Source organism: Antechinus flavipes, chromosome 3 (genome assembly GCF_016432865.1).
Source record: "Antechinus flavipes isolate AdamAnt ecotype Samford, QLD, Australia chromosome 3, AdamAnt_v2, whole genome shotgun sequence".
In the NCBI taxonomy this organism is placed as follows: domain Eukaryota; kingdom Metazoa; phylum Chordata; class Mammalia; order Dasyuromorphia; family Dasyuridae; genus Antechinus; species Antechinus flavipes.
This window is the reverse complement of record NC_067400.1, coordinates 77,356,212-77,382,467: the sequence shown is the minus strand read 5'-3', so window position 1 is coordinate 77,382,467 and position 26,256 is coordinate 77,356,212. Positions and strand designations below refer to the sequence as shown.

Sequence of the window (26,256 nt, the reverse complement as noted above, 5' to 3'; positions counted from 1 at the left end):
AGCACCCAGAGTACATTGCATCCTTTTCAATAGGCAAGTAACATACTTTATCATCAGTCTCTGGAATCATGGCGGGTCATTCAAATTTTTAAGTCTTTCAAAGTTGTTTTTCTCTACAATGTCACTGAGTTTGAAACTGTTTTAATGTTACTTGATTTGTTCTCTTCGCTTAAAATAAACCAGATCTGCTCTACAGTAGAGACTTTGCATTTCCACTTCTAAACCCTTTTTTACAGAGGGCCTAGTGTCAGTTCATCCTCAGTTACTCAGAGTAGCACAATCTCTCAGCAATCTTGGCTATCCCACGATTGTTATAGCCCCAAATTAGCACAATCCCTTCAACATCACTCTGGTCAGCTCATTTTCACCTCATCTCCACATGCAAAAAATGAGTTCTTCCACCAGAAAACAGATACAACAGACTGTAATGCATGCATTCTTTTCCTTTCTCCAAATCTTTTTATCATTTTATACTCCCACAGCTTCCCCTACCATTCCATGCTAGGAATACTAATAATGGGAAACAATACAATATAAACCACCCATGGAATAGATATCTAGATTCTACACACACACACACACACACACACACACACACACACACACCAACACACAAACACACACACACACACACACACACACACACACACCCCAACCCACAGAGAAACACACCCTCTTCCCCCTCCCAAGTTAAAGATCTGCCAACAATTTGGCTCAAACATAATGGCACCCACATATGTAGCTACACCCCCACACAGCCTGTCAGTATATATACTCCTAACCTCAAATACTCAACATATCTGTACCAAGCCAAGTAACCCCCAAATGATTTTTCTAGTTGTTCTAATATGAAAAGAAAATATACAGATTCAAATCCCTTCCTCAGATACATCAAAAGCAATAATGAAATAAAACAAGTACCTTATGCATCCTAGGAGAAAAACATCAATGCAATATAAGCTTATGTTCTAAAAACACAAAGGTCATGACATGTACAATTGTGTTTGACCTGAATTAAACATTTGTACACAAAATCATTAATGACCCATTCAAATAATGCAGTATTTTCATTAAATGCAAACTTTAAATTCTTTTTTTCCTACCATTTAACTACATTAAATTTTGCCTAATTAGTCCTTTCTCCTCTATTGTTCAACTATGCCTGCTTCACTTATCTCTCCCTACCTTAAATGTTCTGGTTTTCTAATCTTAGATTTCCAAAATCCCAATATGCATGTTTTCTCTTTTCCTTCAGCCCCTCATACCCACATTCCTAGCATTCAACTCAACTCTTCATGAGTCCATTTCATTCTTTACCTTCCAATCTTAGACTCCCAGTCCTTAAGACAGTGGTTCTCAAACTGTGATCCAGAGAATCCTGGGGGTCTCTGAAAACCCTTTCAGAGGGTGTACAAATTCAAAATTAGTTTTTATTTCCAGTATGGTAAATAGCCAAAAATATGATCCACACTAACAAAAACTCTTTGGACAGATCTTCAATAATTTTTTATATTATAAAGGTATTGAAAATAAAAATTTGAGAACCACATCTCTAAGATATGTGCTTCATTTTAAACAAATATCCTATTTCCATGAATGCTACTTCTCTATAGTTTAAATTGATCCCCATAAAAACACCCTATAATAAGCATCACTTTGCCAATAATGATTCTTCCCTTACTCATTCAGGAAATATTTATTAAATTCCTATTACAATGTGTTTGGTTCTGGGGTGCAAAGCCTATAGCTTATGCTTTTCATCTTTGACTCTTGGTACAGAAGTCAAATCAATACTGCTTTGGCAAGGCCATGTCAATTGCTTCTCCTGTGGCTCAAGTCATCCATCCTATCATTTTCCTCCTCTAGTAGATTGTAAGCACCTTGAAAGCAGGGACTCTTATTTTCCTTTATACCCTCTAGTATTTAGCATAGTATCATAAATTATAGGCATTAATAAATGCTTGTTGACTAGTATAGTGACTCATGTGATTCCCTGGATCAATTCATTTTTTTGGCCACCATTGTTCCATAGTTTCTTTCCTATTGGAACATAAATTCCTTGAAGGTAGTCACATTTTTCCATTTGTAGTTCTTTTTTATTCATTGTCAGTGATTTCTCATCTTCTACAATACTACACCTTCCTAGTTCTCCTTCTTCTGTCTTTCACCAGTTCGTCATCATTAACTTTATTCTCTAAATGTAAGAATTTCCCCAAGGTTCTGGTTTTTTTCATCCTTTCTCTCTATGCTTTCTCCCTCGGATATATGATTTACTCTCAGCTTCAACTACTGCATCTCAATAAATGTACCTCAGATCGGTATTTCTAAATCTAACTTTCCTAGAGCTATAGAAATAGCCACTTAGATGTCTAGCTGGTACCTTAAACTCAATCTGTCTAGAATTGACCTCATTATTGTTCCTAAAAACATGTAATCTTCCAACTTTGCTTTTATTATGACTAAGATCTTATCATGATCTTATTATGATGATAGCAACACCTATTCTCCCAGTTGAAACTTTGAAATTATTTTTGACTCCTCTGTCACTCAATTACCAAATTTCATTAAGTCTAGTCTATGGTCACAATCTGTCTTGTATATCTTTTCCTTTTTATTCCCAAAGCCATAAACGCAATTTAGGCTTTTTTCCCCTTTTACATGGAAAACTGTAATACCTCTTCATTGTTTTCCCAATTTCAAATCTGTCCTAGCTCCAACATATCCTGCAAAGTAATCACCCTGACATATCCACATAACCACAACACTGTACAGCCCAAAAATCTTCCATATCTCCACATCGTTAAATAAATAGCAGCTTCTTTAGTCAGGCATTTAATCCCCTTCCCAATCTGGTTCTATCCTACTTTTTCCAACTTGTTTTGACATTATCACCTTTCACATTCTCTATAGGGGATGTCCCAAAAGTCTTAGTGCAGTTTTAAGCAGTTAAAATAGCAGAATATAATAATAACACATTTATAATATATGTATATAATATTAGATGTAATATGATAATAAGATAGCAGGATATAATAATAATAATAATAATTAGTAGAACTTAGAGACATCCTATATTCCAGCCAGGACTTACACTACTCCCCATATATATCTCAAACTTTCTTTCTTCTGGTTCTTAGCACGACATTCTCTAGGAAATGCTTTTGCCTCCCTTGCATCCTTGCCTCCTTCAGAGAAGTATCCCTTAAAAATCCAGTTCAAAGGCTATCTGACTAAAAAGACTCTTCTAAAAGATCCCCTCAACTGAAAAGGATCTCATTTTCCTCTGAACCACAAGTTATATTTTACATCCTGATTGTATTATACTTGGTATTATGGTTGCTGCTGTAAATGTCTTATTTGTTGCTTACTAGATTTTAAGCTTTTTGAGTGTAAAATCCATTTCTTACTTAATTGAGTTTCCTTCCACCCTATTTTCTCATTGGTTACCATTGTAAGAAAATATAGCAGGAGCTTAATAAATATTTCTTGAATTACCTAACTCATTTCAGAAATTTTAGGCATCCATAGAAATCCAGAGTTTATATGGCTATTTTAGTTTTATGGAATTCCAGCAAATCATATATTAAAAATACACCAAGAGTCATGCTTACCACCTTAACAATTTAGAAATTCAGAACTTAAGGATAACACAGCAAAAATTTTGCAACACAGATTAATATAGAACCATCTTTAAGGCCAAAGGTCTAAATAGACTTGGCACAAGGAAAAAAAGAAAAGCTTAGATGTCATTAACACTGGGTCAAAAACTTATAATATAAAATCACCTTATACCTCATGGGAAAAAATTTTATTGCTACACAGGATCTTATTGCTCATTCAGATCAGCTATGGTAAAGTGACTATGGTACAATGAGAATGTGATCAGTTGAAGGTCATACAGTGACAATGGCAAAATCCAGATTTTCTGATTCCCAGGGCCAAATACAGACAACTACTTTACGAGCCACTTATGTACTTTGAAAGGATACCTCAAGAAACTACTCACGACAATCATGTCATATACAACACTGTCTATATGGATAACTGGAAAATGAAAAATACAATAACTTGATTTTTTAGAATTTTTAGATTTTTTAGAATATAGAGTTCATATAAGCCAAAATTGTAGACTGTCTCTGTCAGTTTTGATTTAATCAACACAGAGATTATTTACTTAACCCCAACTTGCTAGATCATAAAATGTTATACTGGAGTACAGTAGATAAGAGTAAGGAGGATCTGAATTCAAAACCAGCCTCAAACACTTGACATTTACTAGCTGTGTGACCCCAGGCAAATTAGCTAATCCTGATTGCCTTAAGAAAACAGATACAAAGTATCACTGAGCCTGACTATCTGCATTCAAATCTTTTACTTGTTTCTTTTGTGATCCTGAACAAATAATTTTACCTTGGGTGGTCTCAATTTTCTCATTTGGAAAAATAAAAGGGGTTGTACTAGATAAGCTTTAAAGTCCCTTCCAGATTTAAGTCTAGGCTCTTGACTTTTAAGGCTCTCTTAAAGTCTAAAATCTAATAATAAAATATTTAGATCACCAGTATTAGCTAGAAGAAGAAAAAAAAAAAACAACAAGCTACAGTCTATTCTATTTTTAATAACTAGTTAATGGAAATCAAAATCTTAGTTAACTGAATGACTTGCTTCGGATTATGTAAGCCTGATATATACTAACAAGCCAACTGTAGGAAAAAGGACAAATGAGAAAGACTTAATGCAAGTTTGTCTTTAAAAAGATGATGCTGCAAATTGTCCTAAAGGGCCAAGATTTGTGGACCAATTCCACCTAACCACCCACTTCCACTATATAGAAGTGTTTGAAAGCTCTAAACAGATGCTCATTTCAGCATGAACAATTAAAATACAAGAAATGCTTCTACCCACTTTGGAAATATTTGCTGGTGAAACAAATGTTTCAACTGGAAAGAATGTCTGGGGCATTCAGAAGCACCCAAGTATAGATGTACTTATTGTTAATTTAAAACATACTTGCCTACCTAGACTGTAACTCAAAGTTTATAATTTCCAGTCCAGTGTCTGCTCAACTTTGTCTTGGCAAAATGCAAAGATGACTCTGCCATATAATATTAGGTCTTTCTGTATTAACATACTTTCTTCCATGAAAGGAAAGATTAGATTTTACCTACTTATCAGTACTTGTTAGTATTAGTTCCAAGTCATCAAGGTAAATGTTAACAGTTGCTCTACTTTCTCTCCTCCCTTCCCCAAATCATTCTGTTTCTCTATCCACCATCTTGAGAGACATCCAAAACAGAGAAACTCCCAAAATGATGGATATGATCACTTCAAAGACACCAAGAAAAATGAACACAGCACAAGGCCAAAATAGTTCCTTCAGCGTGAACAGTATATCTTTATGAAAAGATCATAGAAAAAGTGCTGGAAAATTGGCAAAGATAATAAAAGACAAAAATAGTGGGACAGCTGAATAAATTGTGGTATAAAAAATGCAATGAAATATCAATGCCCCATAATAACAAAATGAAGGATTCAGAAAAACTTTGAAAGATTTTTATAAATTAATGTCAAGTTAATTAAGCAGAGGACAGGCAAATGGCACAGAGAATAGAATGTCAGGTCCAAAGTCTGAAAGACTCTTTCTGAGCCAAATCTAACCTTACTAACTTACTAGCTGTGTGATTCTGGGCAAGTCATTTAACCTTGTTTGCCTCTGTTTCCTCACCTGACAAATGAACAGGAGAAGGAAATGGCAAATCACTCTAGTATCTTTGCCAAGAAAACCCCAATTGGGGTCACAAAGAGGCAGACATGACTGAAACAACTGATCGACAACAAAAATTAAGTAGAATTAAAAGAATGAGACCCAACATTATTAAGAATATTGTCATGGAAAAACAAAGCTAAAAGAACATCAGAACTCATATCAATGTAATTCTTGATACCAGAGGACTGATGAAAAAATAATAGATAATGAACTATTAGTGTGAGCTAATATATTGTCAGATTTGGTCAATGTATTAGCTTCTTTGCAAGAGTTTTTGATAGAAATTATTAGGAAGTGATCAAGTAAAAAAGTAATAAACTTTATTTTAGGATTCTGAATTTAGAGTCAGTATAAATTATCTTTCCAGTATGTGAGATGCTAACTATATTAACATGGCTAGTCTGGGTCACAGCCTTAGAATCACAGAGAATAGGGAATTTACCTGGGAATATGACCCTGGGAAGGTCAGTTAATCTCTCTTCTAAGACCACAGTTTTGAGAGAAGATGCATACCTGTTTTGGTAGAGGGATTTTTCTTATGTGGGAGTTCTCTATGTAATTAAAATTATTAAAACAGTTCCCATACCTCTCTGTATCACCATGTGCAAATACAGCCTAAAAGCCACAAAGAGTATGTAGTCTTTTCTGTACCCTTAACATAATAATAACTGCTGTGTGTTTCAGGCTATAACCATAATTTCACAGAGTTCTAGTATTTTAGATCATCTTCAAAGCTAAGTGCTATTTGCAACTGTCACTTCACCTCAGTCCATTTAATTTCATTGGAATAGGCTTTTATGGAATGCAGGAAATTAGAAAAGAAAAATGAAAAAGAAGCACATAAAAAGAGAGAGAGAGAGACTGTTCTTTTTCTGAGGGCTGTTGTAAGGCAGCAGTTGTTAAAAGACCCAAGTAGAAATGGATAGGATTAAAACAAAGGCATGCTCCACTGTAGAGCCTAAATTCTACTCTATTTTGACTGGTATGCCTGATATTTATGCTATAGTTATCACATTTTCCAATGACATGATGATAGGAGGGATAACTGACCTAATGGAGGACAAAATCAATACCCAAAAAGATCTCATCAGGATTAACCTTCTAAGTTGAATCTCAAAAGACAGAATGATGTGGGCAAAAAACTGTCAGATTTGAAATCATAGAGAAACTGAGTTTAAAACCCAGCTCTCTCATTTTCCTATCTTGGGCAAATCATTGAGACGCTGGGATTCTGCTCCCTCCCTCACAAAATTAGGAGATATTAGATATTCATTAAGGTCTCTCCCGCTCTAAAGGTATGAGATGAAACTGGATAGATAATAAATAAATAATTGTAAAGTCTTACACTTGGGTACAAACAATAATCATCCTAAATATAAGACAGAGGTATAATTAGACAGCAGTTTGTTTGAAAAAAGAGCCAAGGGCTTCAGTGAATTGAAAGTTTGATATGAGTTAATATATTGTGATATGGCAGCTAAAAAAAAAGTTAATCTGATTTTAGGCTATATTAAGAAAAGCCGCTAGGCAGCACAGTGTATCGATAGAGCACTAGGTTGGAATCAGGAAGACACAATTTCAATTCAATTGTCTTCAGACACTTACATGTTGTAGCATTCTGGGCAAATCAGTTAACCTTGTTTGCCTCAGTTTGCTCATCTGTAAAAATGACCTGGGACAGAAAATGGCAAACATTCCAGTATCTTTGCCAAGAAAACACCAAAATGGAGTCATAAAGAGTTAGACATGATTGAAATGACTCATGAATATCAAAAGCAACAGTTGTGTCACTGTTTTCTGCCTTTGACAGATAATATCTGGAGAATTCTGTTTAGATCAAAGCATCCCCTTTTAGGAAGAAAATTAACAAACTAGCGAGTATCCAGAAGAGGAGAAGTAGAATGGTGAAAACCTCAAATCCCTGCTTTATGGAATCAGAGGAACTGGGAATTCATAGCCTACTAGAAAAATCATAGTACCAGGATAGAATTCAAACATTCAAATATTTAAAGAATTGGGCTGGGAAAGAGAAATTAAACTTAATACTACTTAGCCCCAGAGAGCAGAATTGGGAACAACAGAGGAAGTTGTGGAAATGAAAGAATTTTTGTAGAAAATATCCCTACCTCCTATCCCTCCATATATAATTTAATGGGAATTTTTGTACTTCTTTGTTGACCTACAAACATTGGAATCTAAATACTTCTTTACAGCTTTTGTAGTATAAATTGGTATATTAATATGTGTAGTATGGATAACATAAATACCAGCTAGAACTCAAACAGAATGTTTTTATGTTCTTACTGGATTCCTATTTCCCATTATCTGCTTTTAATAATTCTTTCAATAAATAATCATTAACCTTAAAAAAAAAAAGCCCAAGATTTAAGCTCAATATAAGGAAAAACTTTCTAGCAGTTAAAGGTGCCATGAAATGAAATGGGTTGCTTTTAAAAGTAGGAAGTTTTCTCTCCCTAAAAGCCTCCCTCCTTCCTTCCTTCTTCCTTCCTTCCTTCCTTCCTTCCTTCCTTCCTTCCTTCCTTCCTTCCTTCCTTCCTTCCTTCCTTCCTTCCTTCCTTCCTTTCTTCCTTTCTTTTCCTTCCTTCTTCCTTCCTTCCTTTTTTCCTTTCCTTTCTTGTTAAGTCACTTGCCCAGGGTCATACAGCCAGTTATGTCTGACTGAAGCAGGGTTTAAACTCAAGTCTTCCTGACACATGGGTCAATGCTCTATCCATTGTGCCACCTAGATGCCCCACTCAAGATTTTTCAAGCAGAGATGATAAATACTTGATGGATGTGTTATAGAGATCAAGAACAGATTGCATAAGATATTCTCTCTGATTCTTTTGACTTGGAGATTCTTTAATATTGTGACATTTCAAATGTTGAACTCTGCTATAAATATAACCTGTGTGACCTTGGATGATCACTCAATAGATCAATTGCCTACAGGATAGGCAATAGAATGCCCAACTTTTCTGGGTTTTGTTTCTGGATCAGATGCACTTGAAAATCTCTCCCAACTCTAAGAGCCTATAAACTCTCATAACTGTACAAACATAAAGCAGCATTGTTATTACACTTCAAGGTTTATATCTGTTTCCTTGGCTAAAATTTCATTTCTAAAATATCCCCAGTGTCTATAAAGAATTTCAAAGGGAAACATATTTTACAATGACTTTATATTATTCCATACAGTATGCCTAGAAGGACATTCAGCATCTCCATTTTATAGGAATCTACTTTTCCTCCACAGCTACCAAGAAGATAGATCACATCCTATATAGCTCTGAGGCATGGCTATAGAGAATATATACATCACCCATGACCTCTGCCATCTGAGCAACAGAAGGTCTGTGAGGGGCTCCCTTTCCTAACCACAGCTGACTAGAAAAACTGAGAAGTTTAAAAAAATATAAAAGGCTAAGGAAAGCTGCCATATATTGGGGGGAGGGGTAGTAATATGGTATCTTTATTCTGTTCCAATCCTTCTTTCCCAAAACCTAATCAAGGATAGGGAACATGGACAGTGCTTTGTATGCCTTTATACAGCATACAGTAAAAGGATAATTTGAAATACCATACAATGACCTCAGTGTCAAATTTCAAGTCACCGCAACATCAGTCAATTTTATGAAATGTGAACACTTCGGGGTCAAGGCACTGAAGACCATCAGGGGGGGATTCAGAGGGAAAAGAGCTCACAAGAACATCTAGGGCAATAGCTATTTGAGAATAGGATAGTAGAATAGGGCAGCTGGTTGATGAACCAAATACTGGTCTTGGAATCAGGAAGATTCATTTTTATGGGTTCAAATATGGCCTCAGCTCTTACTAGTGGTGTGACCCTGGGCAAGTCACTTAACCAAGTGTACCTCAATTTCCTCATCTGTAAAATTAGCCAGAGAAGGAAATAATAAACCACTCCAGTATCTTTTCCAAGCAAGTCACAAAGAGTCAAACACAATTGAAACAACTGAACAACAATAACATAGACTAGCCTGAAAATCAAAAGGTCTATTGAAAGAATGCCTCTGTCATTATGACTCTGGGCACTGGGCTTTGGTCACTTCATTGGTGAAGTGGGGATCACAGATTTTAGAAATGGAAGGGTTTTTAAAGACTCACTGCTCCTTTCTCATTTTTTGCCAATGGGGAAAATTAGGTTGAGGTTAAGTGATTTGCCCATGTTCATACAGGTATTAAGTAGGAGAGCCAGTCCTCTTGTTCCAAATCTAGTATTCTCTAATACTTTCTTCCTATCAGTTCTGACATGTTGGAATGAGATGACTGATGATAAAGAGAAAACTGTAAAGCACCATACAAATAGTATTAGCAACTACCATTTTACCCAATGCTTTAAGGAATACAGAACACTTTGATACATGATGTAGATGATTATTGTCTTCACTCTAGAAGGAATGAATCTACATAAATATACTATCAAGTTTTTTTCAGCATCTTAATAACTTCTAAATATAAAATTTGCTTGCAAAAGCCATGAACCATGAAACTTTGTATGCTTAAGGAATAATCAACAGCAGAATAAGTTTGTCCCAACATGTCTTTCCTCCTGAAAGCTCCCCAAATATTTTCCTTTCTTAAAATTCCAGAATATTTAACTAAGCATAAAATTGAGGCAAAAGGCACTTTAGAAAGTTGTTAATAATAATTGTTGGAAGCTGATTCAAGACAAGGACATGGGCCAGATGAAAAGGTCTTTTTTTTCTCTTTGTTGGTCTTTGCTTCTCTCCTCCCTAAGAAAACACTGGTATTCTTAAATGCCCTTTCCCGATTCCTGCCTAGGAGATGTAGGATTCATCTTTAAAAGCACCTGCCCACACACCTCAGTCAGTGGTGACAGGTGCTAAGGGAAATCAACACTTCTCACCTTTTGAATTTGAAATCATCACAGAGTGTATGAAAAAACTAGCCAATATGCAGCAACTTTAATTCTTCTGCTTTACAGCACACACTCACACAGACCATTTGCCTAGTTAAATGGGAGGCGTTATCATGAATAATTAAAACTAAACTAAGCTTATCAAAATAAATGAACAAAGAATGCTTCTGATGTAGCAGCCGTCTTAAAAAAATTTTTTTAATCATTTTCCCCCAGTTACTGCTCTACACAATTGGATAATCTTCAGTGGGCCTCCCTATCAATTTGGGTAAATTAGCTAGATTCTATTTGATATCACACTAAGGCAGTAAATCATATATATGAGTGTGTATAAAATTATATAGTATAGGCCCAGTGTAATAAAAAACACATTTATATTTTATAACGGCTGTTTTCTCAACATTCAAGCAATTTTGTTGCAAGTGCTCCAGAGATTTTTCTGAAGTACTCCCGATTTGCTGCTGTAACTGAGTCTGGCTTTGTTTGCAGATTCCTTCCCTCTCCATCATAAACCGTTATCTGCCAAATGTCAGACAGGGCCTCATTGTGCTGCCAAGAATCATGCCTGCTTCCAGTTCTCCGGGTAGCATTAACGCAAAAGCAAATGAGCAGGTGACCTTTCAAGCCGTGTCAAAAGAGATCCTTGACCCAGAGACCTCAAAACTTAACTGGTTTGGCTTCCTAAATCACCCAACTGTAAAGCACCATGTTTGCAGACAAGGATTGTGTTTACATAAAGATTTAACGCCTCAATAGAGCAAAAGCTGCCCTAACTGTTCATTTTAATTATAGCTTTATTCACCCTACAATGGATGAAATAATATTTTTTAAAATCTCTTAGTAATTGAGCTCACAAGCTGCCCATGGTCTTGCTAGCTCATTTAATGACAGTAGTGGGAATGACTTTATAAAAGGCTTTTCTCAGCTGAGAGGATTATTTCCGGATCCTCCTATGCTCATTATACAAGAAAACCATATAAGACTTCAAGATTGGGCTGAATGTAGTGGGAGTAAAGCAGGAAAAAAAAATTTAAACCTCACACAGGTGTGTGACACAGCCTTCTGAATGCTTATTCACTTTTGTCAAAATTTCTGCAAGTAGAAAAAAGCTAAGTTCAAGGTTGAAGAATGCAGCCAGATCATTCTTTAATTAGGGTTATTTTTTTCACAGCTAGAATACACCAAGAATAAAGATAGGTTGCAAGAGCAGAGTCATACACACTGAAACAATGAAAATCCTGGAATCTGACCCTTAAGACTATAAAGCTGTCATGGGTCATGTGGTCTACTTCTCCTCACTTACCTGGCAGTACAGAATGACTCCAAATAACATGTTTTGCAGCACTGCAACCTTCTAAATCTACAGATCTGTCGAAAACAATGGGAACTACCACCACTGGGATACCCATGGAGAGAGTGCCATTTGGCAAGATAGGTTCTTGGCTTGTATAAATGCAAAATACACTTTGCTGTTCTTATTTCCTTATCTTTCAAAATAGCCACATGATCTGCTCAGATTTTTTTCTGATCCATTAACAAGTTGATAGCAATATCACCTATATTTATAAGCCCTTTCCCGAAAAAATTCATCCATTAAGATCTTCACACAAGGTTGGGAAGGGATGGAGAAAATATTATCTTCATTTTTATATTAAGATAATTGAAAATACTAAAAAAAACTGCCACATTCACCTACTAAAATTTGGAATATAGAGCTAGGGTAGAAATTCCCAATATAGATCATTCTCTCTTACCTATGGCAATACTAATATTTCAGGATTTATTTTCTTAAAAACAATTTTATTTCCCAGTACATGTTCAGCTGTATTTTCATATTTTCTTATGTCATAGTAAAAACTCCAATAAGGTAATTATTCAAATTATAATTTCTAGCTACATTTCTCAGAAGTCTTAATGCTCCAAATTTCTGTATAGATCAGAACTTCTTACATTTTTCCCACTCATAACTCCTTTTTGCCCAAGAAATTTTTACATATCCGCAGGCATATGGGTATATAAATCAAACACCTGCTGATAATTAATCATAATTTTACCCCACACTTTCAGTTATGAGATCCCACAGAGGGTCCCATGATTTAAGAAGTGGGGGTGTAGATGAAGAAACTGAGTTCTAAAGAAATTAAGTTACTTGATAAAGGCTGCTTCAAACCAAACCCTCTGACTTGAATCCAAATCCTAATTCTAACTTATAGTGCTATACCTACTATCTATTCCACCACAATGTACCCATCTCTAAGAATGCTATAAAATATTGGCACATTACCTCAAGAACCAACAAGGATCCCATTTTTTTTCAAGGTAAACTTTTAAAAATGAAACTCTAGGAATTTGAAAACAAGTAGATTAACCAGAAGAACTGGCATTATTTGGCTATTTTCCTAGCAATTTAGAATTTTTTATCATGATGGTCATTTAGGCATTAACTCTGAGTAACCTGGAAATATGTATACATGACAATATACATATTTAGCATTTTCCTCTGAAACAAAATAACTGAAACCATATTTAATTTCTATTAAGTTAGGTTTAACAGAGAGGAAGTTAGCACTGAACATCAAGCACAGTATCCTGATGTCTTAGGCTGTTCTCAGCATATTGCAGATGCTTAATAAATGCTTGTTTAAATAATGAATATTTTTTTAAATCTAGGTTACCAAATCAGACTGTAAGATGTATTCAAAAAATTCACAAAAGCATGGATGTATTCAGCCATTCTTAGGGTATGCATTGGAATTACTCAGCCAATCACAATGGTCAAATGCCATTTTATCCTCTCTTAAATTCATTTTTTCTAAGTGTATCTAAAGGTATCTTTCAGCACTAGGTCTGTGGGATAAAAATGGCTACCCATAACATTATTCTAAAAATTAAGATACTAGGAATAAGTGCCAATACAAATATGCTATCAACTGTAGTTCATAACTATTAGTCTCTGCAAGTTGTATGTGTGTGTGTGTGTGTGTGTGTGTGTGTATAAAATATATATATATCCCCAAGAATGAACAAGCATTTATTAAATGTCTATTTAAGGGACAACATTAGAAATGTAAAAATGAAATGAGAGACCCTACTTTCTATGAGTTTACACTGCAATAGAGGTAGAAACAGAGGAATGGGAACATAAATATTATGGTACAATGATAAATGCAAAGAAAAGTGTTATATGAAATTTAAGGAAGGAGAAGGATAATTTCACAAAATGACAGAATGAGGGATGGCTTCATAGGGGATGAAAAATTACTTTGGAATGAGGGGGTTGTATTAGACACTAATTCAAAAAATGTGGGAAACTGACAAATTGGAGATGGGCAGGATAGGATGAAAACAGCAAAGTCACAGAGGTCCAAGAAGTAACCTGATCAAAATAGAATGTATGCAAGAAATAATGTCAGCAGAATTCTCTCTCAATACTAAAGGCAATGTGACATACACTTATAACAATGCATTATTGACCTTTGCGTCCAGAGATGGAACTCTTGACTCTGTTGCCTCCTATTCACATTAAGTAGAAGAAAATGACCAATATCTAACTACAATGGATTCTTGGTAGGAAGAGAATGTCCATTATCAGGTTCCTAATGTGTACATAGCACAGGAGGTAATCCAAAGACAAGAGGTTTACCATTCTGGATTAAGGGTAGATGTCCCATGACGTCTGGGTTCCTAGTTCTGATTTTCCTCTTGCATTACTTTATGGTCACAAGATTTTTATCTAGAGCCAGAAGGGGCCTTAAAGAACACGGAGGCAAGGAAAAGTACTCAATCTCAATTTCATCAGGATATAACTCACTTTGTTGTATCTTTTATTTGGCTCACACAAATGCCATAAGAAAACTACTGCAGGATGTGTGAAGTACTTTGAGTTCTGAAGGAGAAAAATGCTGAATATGGGAAGAATTTTCAATATTCTTATTTCTTATAGAATTAAATAGAAATTCTCATTGGGTCACAACCTGGCCCCAACCTAACCTTCTGGCCTTCATTTGGTCAATACTCTAGTCAGACTAGATATCTTATCTCCATCTCTTTGCATTGGTTGTCTCTCATTCTCTCATCTTGACTCCTGAGATGTCCTGCTCTCCTTCAAGACTCAGCATACATGCTACCTTATGTTTACACAGTGGCTAATTCCTTCACCTGAAAACTGCCTTGAATCATTTTATATATATTTATACACAACAATACATCTTATCTCCTTTGAGGCCAGAGATTTTTTCAATTTTGACTTTGCATTTTCCATGTCTATGACAGTGTCTGATTTTTTTTTTTTTTTTTTTTTTTTTTTTTTTTTTTTAGCTAAGAAGAAAAAAAATCTTATCCTTACAGAAAGACTCAAGACCATGGATTCAGTTTTCCTACTTTTAAGGTGCTAGGTGAGGCCAAAACTTAGCACTGAGTAGATAATTAGTATTTCCAAGCTCTTCTTCCCCTGCCATCTTCATTCACCAATCTTAAAAAACAACAATTCCTGACCTATCTGAGGGTCTCTCTCATTTGAAAATAACATATTACAGATTTCCAATCCAAAGATAACCAAGAGGTAAATGAAGCATGTGTTTCTCTTGGTGTTAAATGGTACTTCTTCAAAGTCCCAAAGAACACACACCCAGAACACACACCCATACCCTCCCCCCCCACACACACACTCTTTCTCTCTCTCTCTCTCTCTCTCTCTCTCTCTCTCTCTCTCTCTCTCTCTCTCTCTCTCTCTCTCTCTCTCTTTCTCTCTCTTTCTTTCCTCCACTCCGCCCCCCCCCCAGAACTTTATAGATCAAAAGGATGAAAAATAAATACATAAAAGCTGCCCTCCAAGAATAACAATAAAGGAAAGCGGTATGTACAAAGGTTTATTTATAGCAGAGATTTCTAACCATTGCTACTTCAGGCAACAGGAATGCCTGTCCTGGGAGCCTGCCTCTGTGTCTAACATAATACCCCAAAATTATTAACTTTTACTTAACTCTTACTTTAACTAACAATCTAGTATCTCTTAAAAGACATTCAAACATGATCACACGGGCCACAGAACAATTTCTACTGACTGCAAAATCAAGACACTAGATATCTTTTTTTTCCTATTTCAATAATATATTTACTCTCCCTGGACCATAGATTTTTCATTTGCACAATGAGGGAGGTAAACTAACGAATGTCAAGGGACCCATCCAGCTTTACCATTCCATGAATCCATGGACCTTGGAAAGTATCTCTAACCCAAAAAGAAAGTTGTCATTTTGACAACTGACTGAATTAGGATGACATGGATTCCAATCCCATCTCTAATACTTAGTAGTTATGAGCTCTTGACCAAGTTTTGAAAACTCCTTGAGCCTTAGCTTCTTCATCAGTAAAATGAGAGACTAAAGTCTCTCCTAGCACTATATCTATGATATCAATTTGATTAAGGGGAAAAGAAAGAAGAACAAGCAACATTTGTCAAGTGTGGGAGATATCCAAATTTTTTAAAAATTAAAAAACTAAAAAAAAAAAATCACTGATTCCTTTAACCAATACAGAAACAAGGATATGTTCACTTCTGAGGCTGAATTTCACTGTCTAAATGACAGGAACCATTAGATAATTCATTTTCCTAAATCTTACAGCCAAATTGCTAGAGTTTCATTTCCTTGAAGAACTGGAACTGAACATGGCCCACCCTTTTAAGATGGGGGGGTCTTTATATTTCCCCCTTTTAATTGTACTTGGTGGGAAAAACAGTTACAATAATATTGAGCTTGATCAGTAAAAAGAACTTTTTTACTCACATTATCTACTAAAGCTTTGTAACAGCCTTGTGAATTGGGATCTGCAAATATTATTTTTCTATTTTATAGATGAAGAAAATGAAGCTCTAAACAATCAAGTAATAGCTAGAAAGTAACAGAGGTGATTCCAAATCTAGTATTCTTTCCACCAAACCATGCTGCTAGAGAGCTGGCCAAATCTTTTTCTTCAATTAAAGGACTAGATCCTTGAGACAGAGCTTTTACTGCTTGTGTTATGATAGGCCTCAAATATGGAAGCAGTGTGTGAGAAAATGGCACTCTCAGTGAGAGCTTAAATAATAAGTCACCTTTCCAGGGACTGACTTACTGCCCTTATGTACATTCAACACAATAACCTCAGACTTCTCTATAGAGAACTCTCTCTTGGCTCTCTGAGGGAGCCAAGTTAGGCACAGTTTCTCAGCCTTTTAAAGTGAAACTATTCTAAACCTTCCCTAATTTTCCATTCTTTTAGAGAAACTTCCACTGCCCCATGCTCTACCACTTCTTTAAAAGATTGACTATACCTATGGAAAAATGGAAAATCTTATTTAACATAAGATCCTAATTCTTTTCTTCATGGTTTTTCTTTTTGAAAGTAAAATCAATTTCATAGTCATTCCTATTTATGACATCTGACAGAATGTTTAAAACCCATAAATTTTATTATATAATTGTGATAACACATGTTATATATTATATTAATTTTGAATAACACATGTTACATGGACAGACATTCATCAACCTAAAAAGAACACAGAATATATGTTCAGCCAACAGAGAAGATAATTTAACCAATAATAAGCTAATTCTTATAAATGATTGTAAGAAACAAGATTTTTCCATTTTCTTCCTCATTTTGAGTTAGCAGTCATGTGATACACACAAACATAATCTATTTGTGGTTTCTTTTATTTGTTATCTGTGGTCTTGCACTAACAAAAGGAACAGTTTTTGCTGTTGATTCTAAGAAGGCAACTGGGTGTTTTTTGTTTTGTCTTGTTTTGTTTTAAATAAATAAATAGACCATACTGTCTTAAAGCATTGAAAGTAAATCCTCCTTGCAAGGGCATTAACAATTTTTCTATATATGTTTATTTTGTTAGTATTTGTGTCAAATGTGAACAAAAGGCATAATAACAGATTAACTCCTTAAATAGGTGAGAATCACAATTTATATTTTCAAAATCCTCCTTTCTTTTAGAGTACCTCCGTAAGACTAATTAAAGAAGAGAGCAACTTCAGGATTCTAACATGCATTCTAAGCTGGAGGATTTAACAGAGAGAATGAGTCTAGGGGACGCAGGTGCCAGACACTGTGTAGAATTTGCACTTATGCTCCATTAATCGCCTGCATATCTTCCCTTCTCCTTTCCTTTCCTCCCCCCAACTAAATCCCTCAGGAGACAGGAGAACAGCAGAGCAGCAGGCCCAGACTGGTACCCAGCAGCAACACCAGTAGCAGAAGTAGCCAATTAGCCTCTAGAATACAAAAGAGGAAAAAAAAATGATGCAGTTACCTAGCAACCAGAAAGAGCAGAAACAGCTGTGGTGTAGCAGGCCCAGGCTGGTACCCAGGCAGTAACAGGATAGCCAATTAGCACACTGTATTTAATGCTGATGTGGTTTCCTAGTAACAAGCTGTAGAAGTCTGTCTGTTGCATTTTCTCCCTCCCTTCTTCACATTTTCCTCAATCATACACAGCATTACTATTTGCCCTAATTACTGTTTCTCTACTGCTTCAAGCTGCCATTATTTTGTCCCCAGAGAGATTGGAAGAACTAAAAAAAAAAAAGAAGAAGAAAGAAAAAGAAAAAAAAGTCTTCCATAATGGCAGTATTTAGTTTCAAATTCAGTTTAGTTGTAAGCCTTCAGATACCTTTAAAAAAAAAAAAAAAACTTTACCCCTCCCCAGCATACATAGACAACAGCCAATCATGTGCTGTGTAAATGTCTAAATAGCCTGTGGCATCTTCCTTGAATGTTTGTATTTATATCTGGTCAAGGAAAAGGATATTAAAAACATATCCTGCCATTTTAAACACATCCTATATTTAAATTGAAAGCTCTATGCCCTTGAATTTGTACACAATGATTTTCTGAAATTTCCATCTGAAGTTCTCTACAAAACTACATAATATTTTATTATTTCTATGCAGAAAGGAAACCTAGTTACGTTTTGGTTCTATGTATTTATTTAAACATAAGTACAAGATTCAGCAGTTCAAAAGCTCAATGCACTGAGAACTCATTGTTTCCTTGGCACAGGTAAAACCTTGAGAAGAGTAGACACCAAATTCTGTTATATTCAGTTGCAAAAGACCACCAGGTTAGATCTCTATCACTAAAGTAATTAATTCACTGGGGTGGCATTATGTTGGGAGATGTAAAGAGAATGAATACAAAAAACTCATAAATGCATAACTTGGCAACAATTGTGACATAAGAGTAAACAAATTATAGATATTCTAAAATATTCAGCATATTTCCATGGGAAATACTGTGATTTCAGATCGACAAGTCAGTTTGTATTATATAGTTCATATTTTTGTAGCATTTTACCATTTACAAAGCACTATTTCTACAACTATCCATGAGATTGGGAATATAATCCTTCTCTCTTTGCTTTCCAGATTTTTAAAAAAACTGAGGGTAAGGAGCAGCTGGGTAGCATAGTGGTTAGAGCACCAGCCCCAAAAGTCAGGAGAACCTGAGTTCAAATCTGGCCTCAGACACTTAACACCTCCTAGCTGTGTGACCCTGTGCAAGTCACTTAACCCCAATTGCTTCAGCAAAAATTAATTAATTAAAAATAAATTTAAAAAAATAACTGAGGGTAAGAGTGATTGAGTGTCTTGATCCACAATTAAGAAATTAAGAAATGTCATGTGGGATTCAAAGCCAGTTCTTCTGCCTAAACTCAGGGTTTCTTCTTCCTATGCTACATAGAGAGACATTCCCCCTATTCCACACAGGGAAGCCAACCTGTATAATATTTTTCTGAACAAATTCAATTGCACATTTTATATGATAATCTATGCATTAGACTCCTGAGGTCTGGGGAACAGCTCTCACTTAATATTAGTTTCTATATAGGAACAATCCATTGAGCTTTTGAGTAAAATATCCTATGTCTGAAAAGCAACATAGGCTAGATGTTTCAGAGGCAAAAGTTAAACAATAACACACATAACTGGGCAAAATTAAACCCTGAAGAAAAATGTCTCTCACAGATGGTAATAGGTCTTTTTGTTTTCCCTTATGGAAAACAGACTGGTATCTATTATTCTCTTTATTTGGTCTAGTAAACAATTGCGGCTTTTATTATTTAGATATATTTAAGCCTCTAAAAACTATGTTGTTTGTGAAAAAAAATTAGCATATCCCCAAAGTCTTAAATTAATTTTAAGTTACTAAAACTTAAACAATTTGGACTAAGACTTTTCAGATATGCTGTGCTGCCATTATTTTAACACCTTCCGTATTTTAAATATGGAATGTAAATTATGAGATTAATCAAGAAAATGTATTACAATGGAAAGGCTTTATAGAAATATCATTATTAGAATAGAAATGATACAGAAGGCAATGGATGTATTTCAGGACATCAAAAAGGGGTCATTACTATATAAAAGTATAAAAATGTTTGTTAAAATAGTATCAAATGTGTTACAAAGCAAAAAAAAAGTCTTGGAATTTTGAGACTGCAAAGAGAGGGAGGGGGTCAGCTTCCTCTCTGACCTTTGTTTAGAGAGGGAAAGGGGGTAAATGGGTAGAAAGAAAATGAGGACACAGAAGAGTGGGGGGGAAAAGGGATATGCTAAAAGAATAATAGAATAGGGCATTTATTAAGTGCCTACTATATGTCAGTCACTATGTTAAATGCTTTACAAATATTTCATTTGATCCTCAATTATATCTTGGGTGGGGAGAAAAGAAGAAGGGAGAGATAGGAGACAAAGAGACAGAGAACGAGAGAGAGAGAGAGAGAGAGAGAGAGAGAGAGAGAGAGGAGAGAGAGAGAGAGAGAAAGGGAGAGAGAGAGAAGCACATGCTTTTCTACCCCAAATCACACCTTTCCTGACCTGTTTGGTAATTGTAGAAATTCTCTTAAACCACAACAAATCCTTTTCATAGTCTAATATTGAAATACAAATATTCAATTAAAGTTACAGTGACACCAACATGTAAATATTCAGAAAGTATATGGGGCAGTGGTTCTGCATCATACTAACTTTCCTACTTGTGTGAAAGGATGGGATACAATTAGATGACCTTTAAAGTCTCCTCTAGTTCTAATCTAAAATCCTATAAATGGCCAATACTATGTCCTTTCAGTTTTAATAGAGGGAAAAGACAAGAAGTAGATGAAGAAAAGTTGTGACAGGAGTGAAAAATGGATACAGAAGGAGGAAGCTAGAACTAGGAAGATAAATTTTTTAGATTCAACAATTTTGCCAAGGATTTGGCCTATTTAACTTAGGCTGTGCACATGCCTATAGAAATGGGGAGGTGGAATCATAGGCACAGACTTTTATAAGAGCTGAGGGAAGAAGGGATCTTAGAGGTCATTTAGTCATGTCTCCTCATTTTACATTTGAAGAAATAAACAATTATTTTGGTTGCTTTTAGTTTTGTACACTAGCATTTCAACTGGAATGCTTAATTTATAAAGACTATTAAAGAAGGCCAACTTTGTCCCCAACGGTTTCATTAATTGAATTACCTAAGTATTTTTTTTTAGACTATACTAAAGATTCTTTGAGGTGTTTCAGAATATTTTACACATATCTTTTTGTATTTATTAACTTTTAAGATGGTGAGTCACATCAAAATTTTAAAGTGACAAAGATTTTCTTTTATCATTTAGGACATGCTCAAGCTTCATCTGCTTTAGCCAAATAAAATCATTCCTCTTTTTATTATTATTTCAACTTCAGGAGCTATGGGAATAATACTGATGTCTACCTGCAATAATTTGAACCCATTACCCCCTTCCTTCTCTTTCCAAACTATAACTCATTTTACTTTCCTCCTATCCTCAGAAAACATCCCAAGCAAAATGTATAGGGTAAACATTATTATCATAATGATTGCCACACTGCAATGAATAGTTTTTATATAATGTACTATTGTTGTCTTGTTAAAGAATAAGGCTGCCTTCTGATACCATTCTTTGACTTGAAACTCTCTTTCAGAGAATCTCTCTCTTCTCTATTTCAAATAAAGCCAACCTAATCTTTTTAATCTTTTGTACATGAAGAAGCTTTCACCCTGCCTTCTATCATTTTTCACTGCCCTTCAGGAACCCCACATCGTTAAGCTAGATCCTATTTTGAGATCAGATTTCAACTTTAATAGCATTATTAAATACCCAGCTTGGACCTATTTAATCTTCTTTACATTAAAATATAAGGTCTTTGAGGACAGGAACTATTCAGTGCTAATTCAGTTTATTATTCAGTGCTATTCAGTTTATTATAATAAACTCTTGATAGATCTTAATTGGTGATTACTCATTACCCATTAACCATATTTTTTTTCCTTTCTCCTCCATCCCTTTCATAATATATATTTATTAACTTTATGACTACCAATTATGCATAATACTTCCGGAGTGAGTTTACCCTAATGCCAATATCTAGTAGATGTTACAATGCTAAAAAAAAAAGTTCTCTTTTGTCTATGTGTACCATTTATGTTAGTCTGTCCAATATCATGTGGTTCAGTTTTTTCAACATGCTTGCTAACGAAAAATGACTCTAACTTGAAAAATCATGTCATCTAATTCAGTGAGGCACTTTAATCCATATCCTTGCTTCTATGTCTTTAAATAACATACTGAGATCAAATCTTAGAATCTTACTATTAAACTTTTATGGGGCTTTTTTGGATTGACTATTTAACTTTATTCAACTTTTTCTTCTGTAATCAGGTTTTAATGAGTTTCTCTTACCACATGGATAAACTTAATTAATGAACCTCATTAACAGCTCAGCCTTGTGTTAGCATATTAAATGTTCCTTAACATCTTAAATTTATCCATTGTATACACTCAATTGTTCCCTTTCTGTAGTCCAGGAAGTTGAAGTGCCAGATATTCGCCAGACATATCATATTGAAGTATTTCATTTTTCCCCTGGTGATTGATTTTTCTGATACTGAAATAAATCCACCATAACTATAAATAAGGGTATTATCACCCATGGCATCATTTTGAAAGACAAGCATAACATCAGACACCACCCAGTTCTACAGGAGAAATGGAGCATTTCATCACAAGTCCTTCTTCTAGCTGAGGTGCATTCTATTACTCCATCAGGTATTTTCTATCACCAGCTCACACATTTTCATCTATACTGTCTCTTACATCCAACTGCAAAGATTTATAACCATTTACTCTCTCACTTTCATAGACTGTCTCTTCCTTGATCCATACTTTCCTTTCCTTCTTTCATCTTTCCTACCTAGAAAAGACCAAACCCACTGAGTAAATAAGAAATGAGATGTTCTATAGTCAGGAGAACTGAATTCAAGCTAAACTGCCACAAATTTCCCAAATCCTGGATCAAAATTTAACTTCTCGGACTGGGCCTCAGTTTTCTAAGCTTTGGCTACAGACAAAAGTGGTTATTTATTTTTAGGAACAGAATATAGAAAAATGATGTCATTTTTAATGTAAAATTGCTTGGGGATTTTACAGGAAATCCCCTATATAAATTCAAGATAATTCTTAGCAGAAACAGCAACAACCCAAAAGGTAGAGACAGGAAAAGAGAATATGATATTTCTGTAATCTCCTTAAATTAATTACTGCTTTTGACAACTGGGGATTTTTAAGACCTTTCCCAATACTTCTTTTGGAATACAAATAAAGTGGCTACCATTTACTCCCTTTGGCTTTAAACTACAAACTCAAATTCTCTTACCACTTAGCTAAGGGGGAAAAAAAAATCTACTTAACATTTCTCTCTTTCTAGATTATTAGCATCCCTTTATTAGCAGTGTTCCACACTGAAGTATGTAGCAAAGAGAATTACCCAAAGATTCTGTTTTTGGTTTCTACATGAGCTCAAGAGCCCTAATCCGTATTAGATACTGTGATCTGATCTGGAACAAGCCTCATTCCTCAAATGGTCTTGGCCCACATTAGCTAGACTGGTAGCCACAGAACTGGTCTATAAAAAGGCAAATGGTTAGTTCTAAGTAAACTTAATTGAAGCAAAGAGGTAAAGGCCAATAAAATGACAAAATAATTACCCCTAATAATATGATAAATATACTTCTTATTATCTCAAATGTCTTTAATTTTTATAGAGAACTTGTGGCCTCTGGATTTGTCTTGAAGTTATTAAAGTTAATTTAAGTTTTTTGTTAAGGTATCCTATTAAAAAAAGCTTAATTTGGGAAGAGGTTGAAATGATTTACCAAGATTAGGTTTTAGAATAATTGGCAGATTTCCATTTTCCATGCTGCCGCTGTATATTGTGGAATGTATAGACATAGCTATAAAAAACTTCAAGCTCTGGCTTCAAAGCCCACCTCTGATGCCTATTACCCATGTGAGCCTGGGCAAATCACAAATTCCATGTACGTCAAATTTCTCATGTTTAAAAAAAGAATTTAGACTGGATGGCCTCTGAGATTTCTTCTAGTTTTAAATCTATAATCCTATCATCTTTAAAGGCCTGTGACTAAAAAAACTATTTTCCTGTTATTGTTTATGGTCCAATTGCTATGGTTTCCATGTTTTAAAATGTTTTCCTTCAATACATAAATTCAAGTAAAATGCATCCATCTACTGATGAGAGCTTAGGTTTTAGAGGTGGGAGATGGAATGAAAGGACCTTCCCAGGATCTCTTGAACTCTTAATTAGTCTATATCATATATACATTGCTCCTACATTAATATGAATTGTCAAATTATGTTTAAACTGATAATATATAAAATACTGATTTTAATAATTTTTTCTTCCTAATTTAATGAAGCTTTTGAGAAAAAGCAAATTTGCCTTTCATTTTCAGTGAGGGGAAAACGACATTCTAAAACATCACTTCGAGGTGAGATAGGATACTGGAAATAAGCAAAAATAATTTTAGTGAAACTATAACTAGAAGTAATGCTTGTTTCACACCCCCTTAACAAAACTGTAATGAAAGGAGAACAGAAAGAACAGCTCCTAGGATATACAAGCATTAGAGTTTTAAAGGTTGTATGTGTGTACTTATGTATGCATGTATGTTTTATGTTGGAGACAAGGAAATACATCATGCCTCCATTTTATGGACTTTATTTTACCGAGAACTTATTATTTTACCTCTACTGTTGCATTTCTGACCTGGCTCCTTCACCTCTTCCCTTTCCCATCTTCCATGGGCAACTAGTATTAATGACCAGACCATTAGTTTGGACATCTTCCTACCTTTAAAAATCTTTTAGTTTTATTGTCTGGTCCCTCCAGGACAGAGAGTTTGAAGGAATCAACCTAGAAGTAGCTTGCCACACAGAGACATTCCTGCCAAGGTACTGAACACGATCTTTATGGAGATGAAAACAAATAGCTCTTAAATCTCCAAGGTAAGCAAATCAGCAATATTGGCAATTTACTGGAACCCTTTGTTTGTACAGAGGCCAGGGAAAGCCTCACATGTCTTTATTTATTCCAACTACTTCCTGGTTCTCAAGACTCAAAGTATTTGCCATACTTCTATGTACTTCTAGCAACCAATCATAAACTTTTTTTTACCATCCCCCAACCTCTCCTCTTCAGGGATGGCCCTCTCTACCTATACTTTCAAGGGAGGTAGAGACTGGAATTGTCAATATTGAATTTATGGCAGCCCTGGGTTAGAGTGGCTGGATTAAACCTCCACCCAACCAGAACCCATCTATCCTGCTCAGCTTTTTTAACCTCCTCCAAACATTTGGTCAGCAACTCTCCCTGTATTTCTCACTTATATCAGCAGATTTTTTTTCTCTCTCCAGAAGCCCCCTTTTTCCCTCTCCCCTCCAAGTTTTACTCTTTTTTCCCCTTCTATGTTTGGATTTAATTTAATTCCATCGTTCACACTTCCTCCATTATTCTTGGTTCATCTACACCACATAAATTACCACCTTTTTTTCAGTTCCCCCTGTGCCCCATTCACACCAAATCCAAATAAATACTTTGCATTCCCATCCATTTAGTCTGAATTAATTCTCTCTCTTTGCTCTCAGACACCTATCTTTCCTTCTAAAGATTTTTTTCCCCTGAAGAAGTTTTCACAGGCAAACTGTTTCTCCAGGACACAAGGTGATAACTTTCTCTTTTCTTCAGAGAATAAAGCCATCAATATCACTGAGGACCACAAACAACTTCAAAGGACCATTAATATATATCAAATACATATCAATTAGAGATCACTCTATCATTTATTTTCATTGGCCAGTCTAGTTGTGCCACCTTCTCCCACTCAGTTTTTATTTTTCAGGGGACAAATTGTGGGAGGTGTTTGGGTGGGGAGAGAGAACAACTTTATTTGAGCAGACAAGATTTTACCTGGGTGTGGGCAATCCTGCCATCTTGTTGTGTATGTTCCAAAAGGCATTTCTAGCCTCAGTAAATACCTAGAATCCTTAGTTTGCACTAGACTGAATTGCCATTATAGGAAAAACTTCCTTATTTCAGTCTCCTACTGTGGGATGTGGCTCCTGATTCAAAGTATCAAGATAGGTAAGTAAATTCTGAACCTCTGGAATATGTATTTGTTTGTTTAAGATCACTGATGGGTGAGAAAAGGATCTTAACTTTCCAAAGTTTTC

The 26,256-nt window shown here is 35.2% G+C and overlaps 1 protein-coding gene across 4 annotated transcripts in view; it reads right to left on the bottom strand.

The window, feature by feature from the left end:
* The window catches only part of KLF7 (KLF transcription factor 7), a 103,108-nt gene that overhangs the window by 26,835 nt on the left and 50,017 nt on the right, over positions 1-26,256 (bottom strand). Inside the window, exon 3 of one of the 4 annotated variants that reach the window (XM_051983687.1) lies at positions 17,098-17,935. The exons of the other annotated variants lie outside the window; for them this stretch is intronic. Coding sequence (XP_051839647.1) covers positions 17,853-17,935 — 83 coding nt within the window. The 3' untranslated portion in view covers positions 17,098-17,852. Of the gene's footprint in view, positions 1-17,097; positions 17,936-26,256 lie in introns of those variants that run through there. 4 annotated transcript variants of the gene reach the window in all.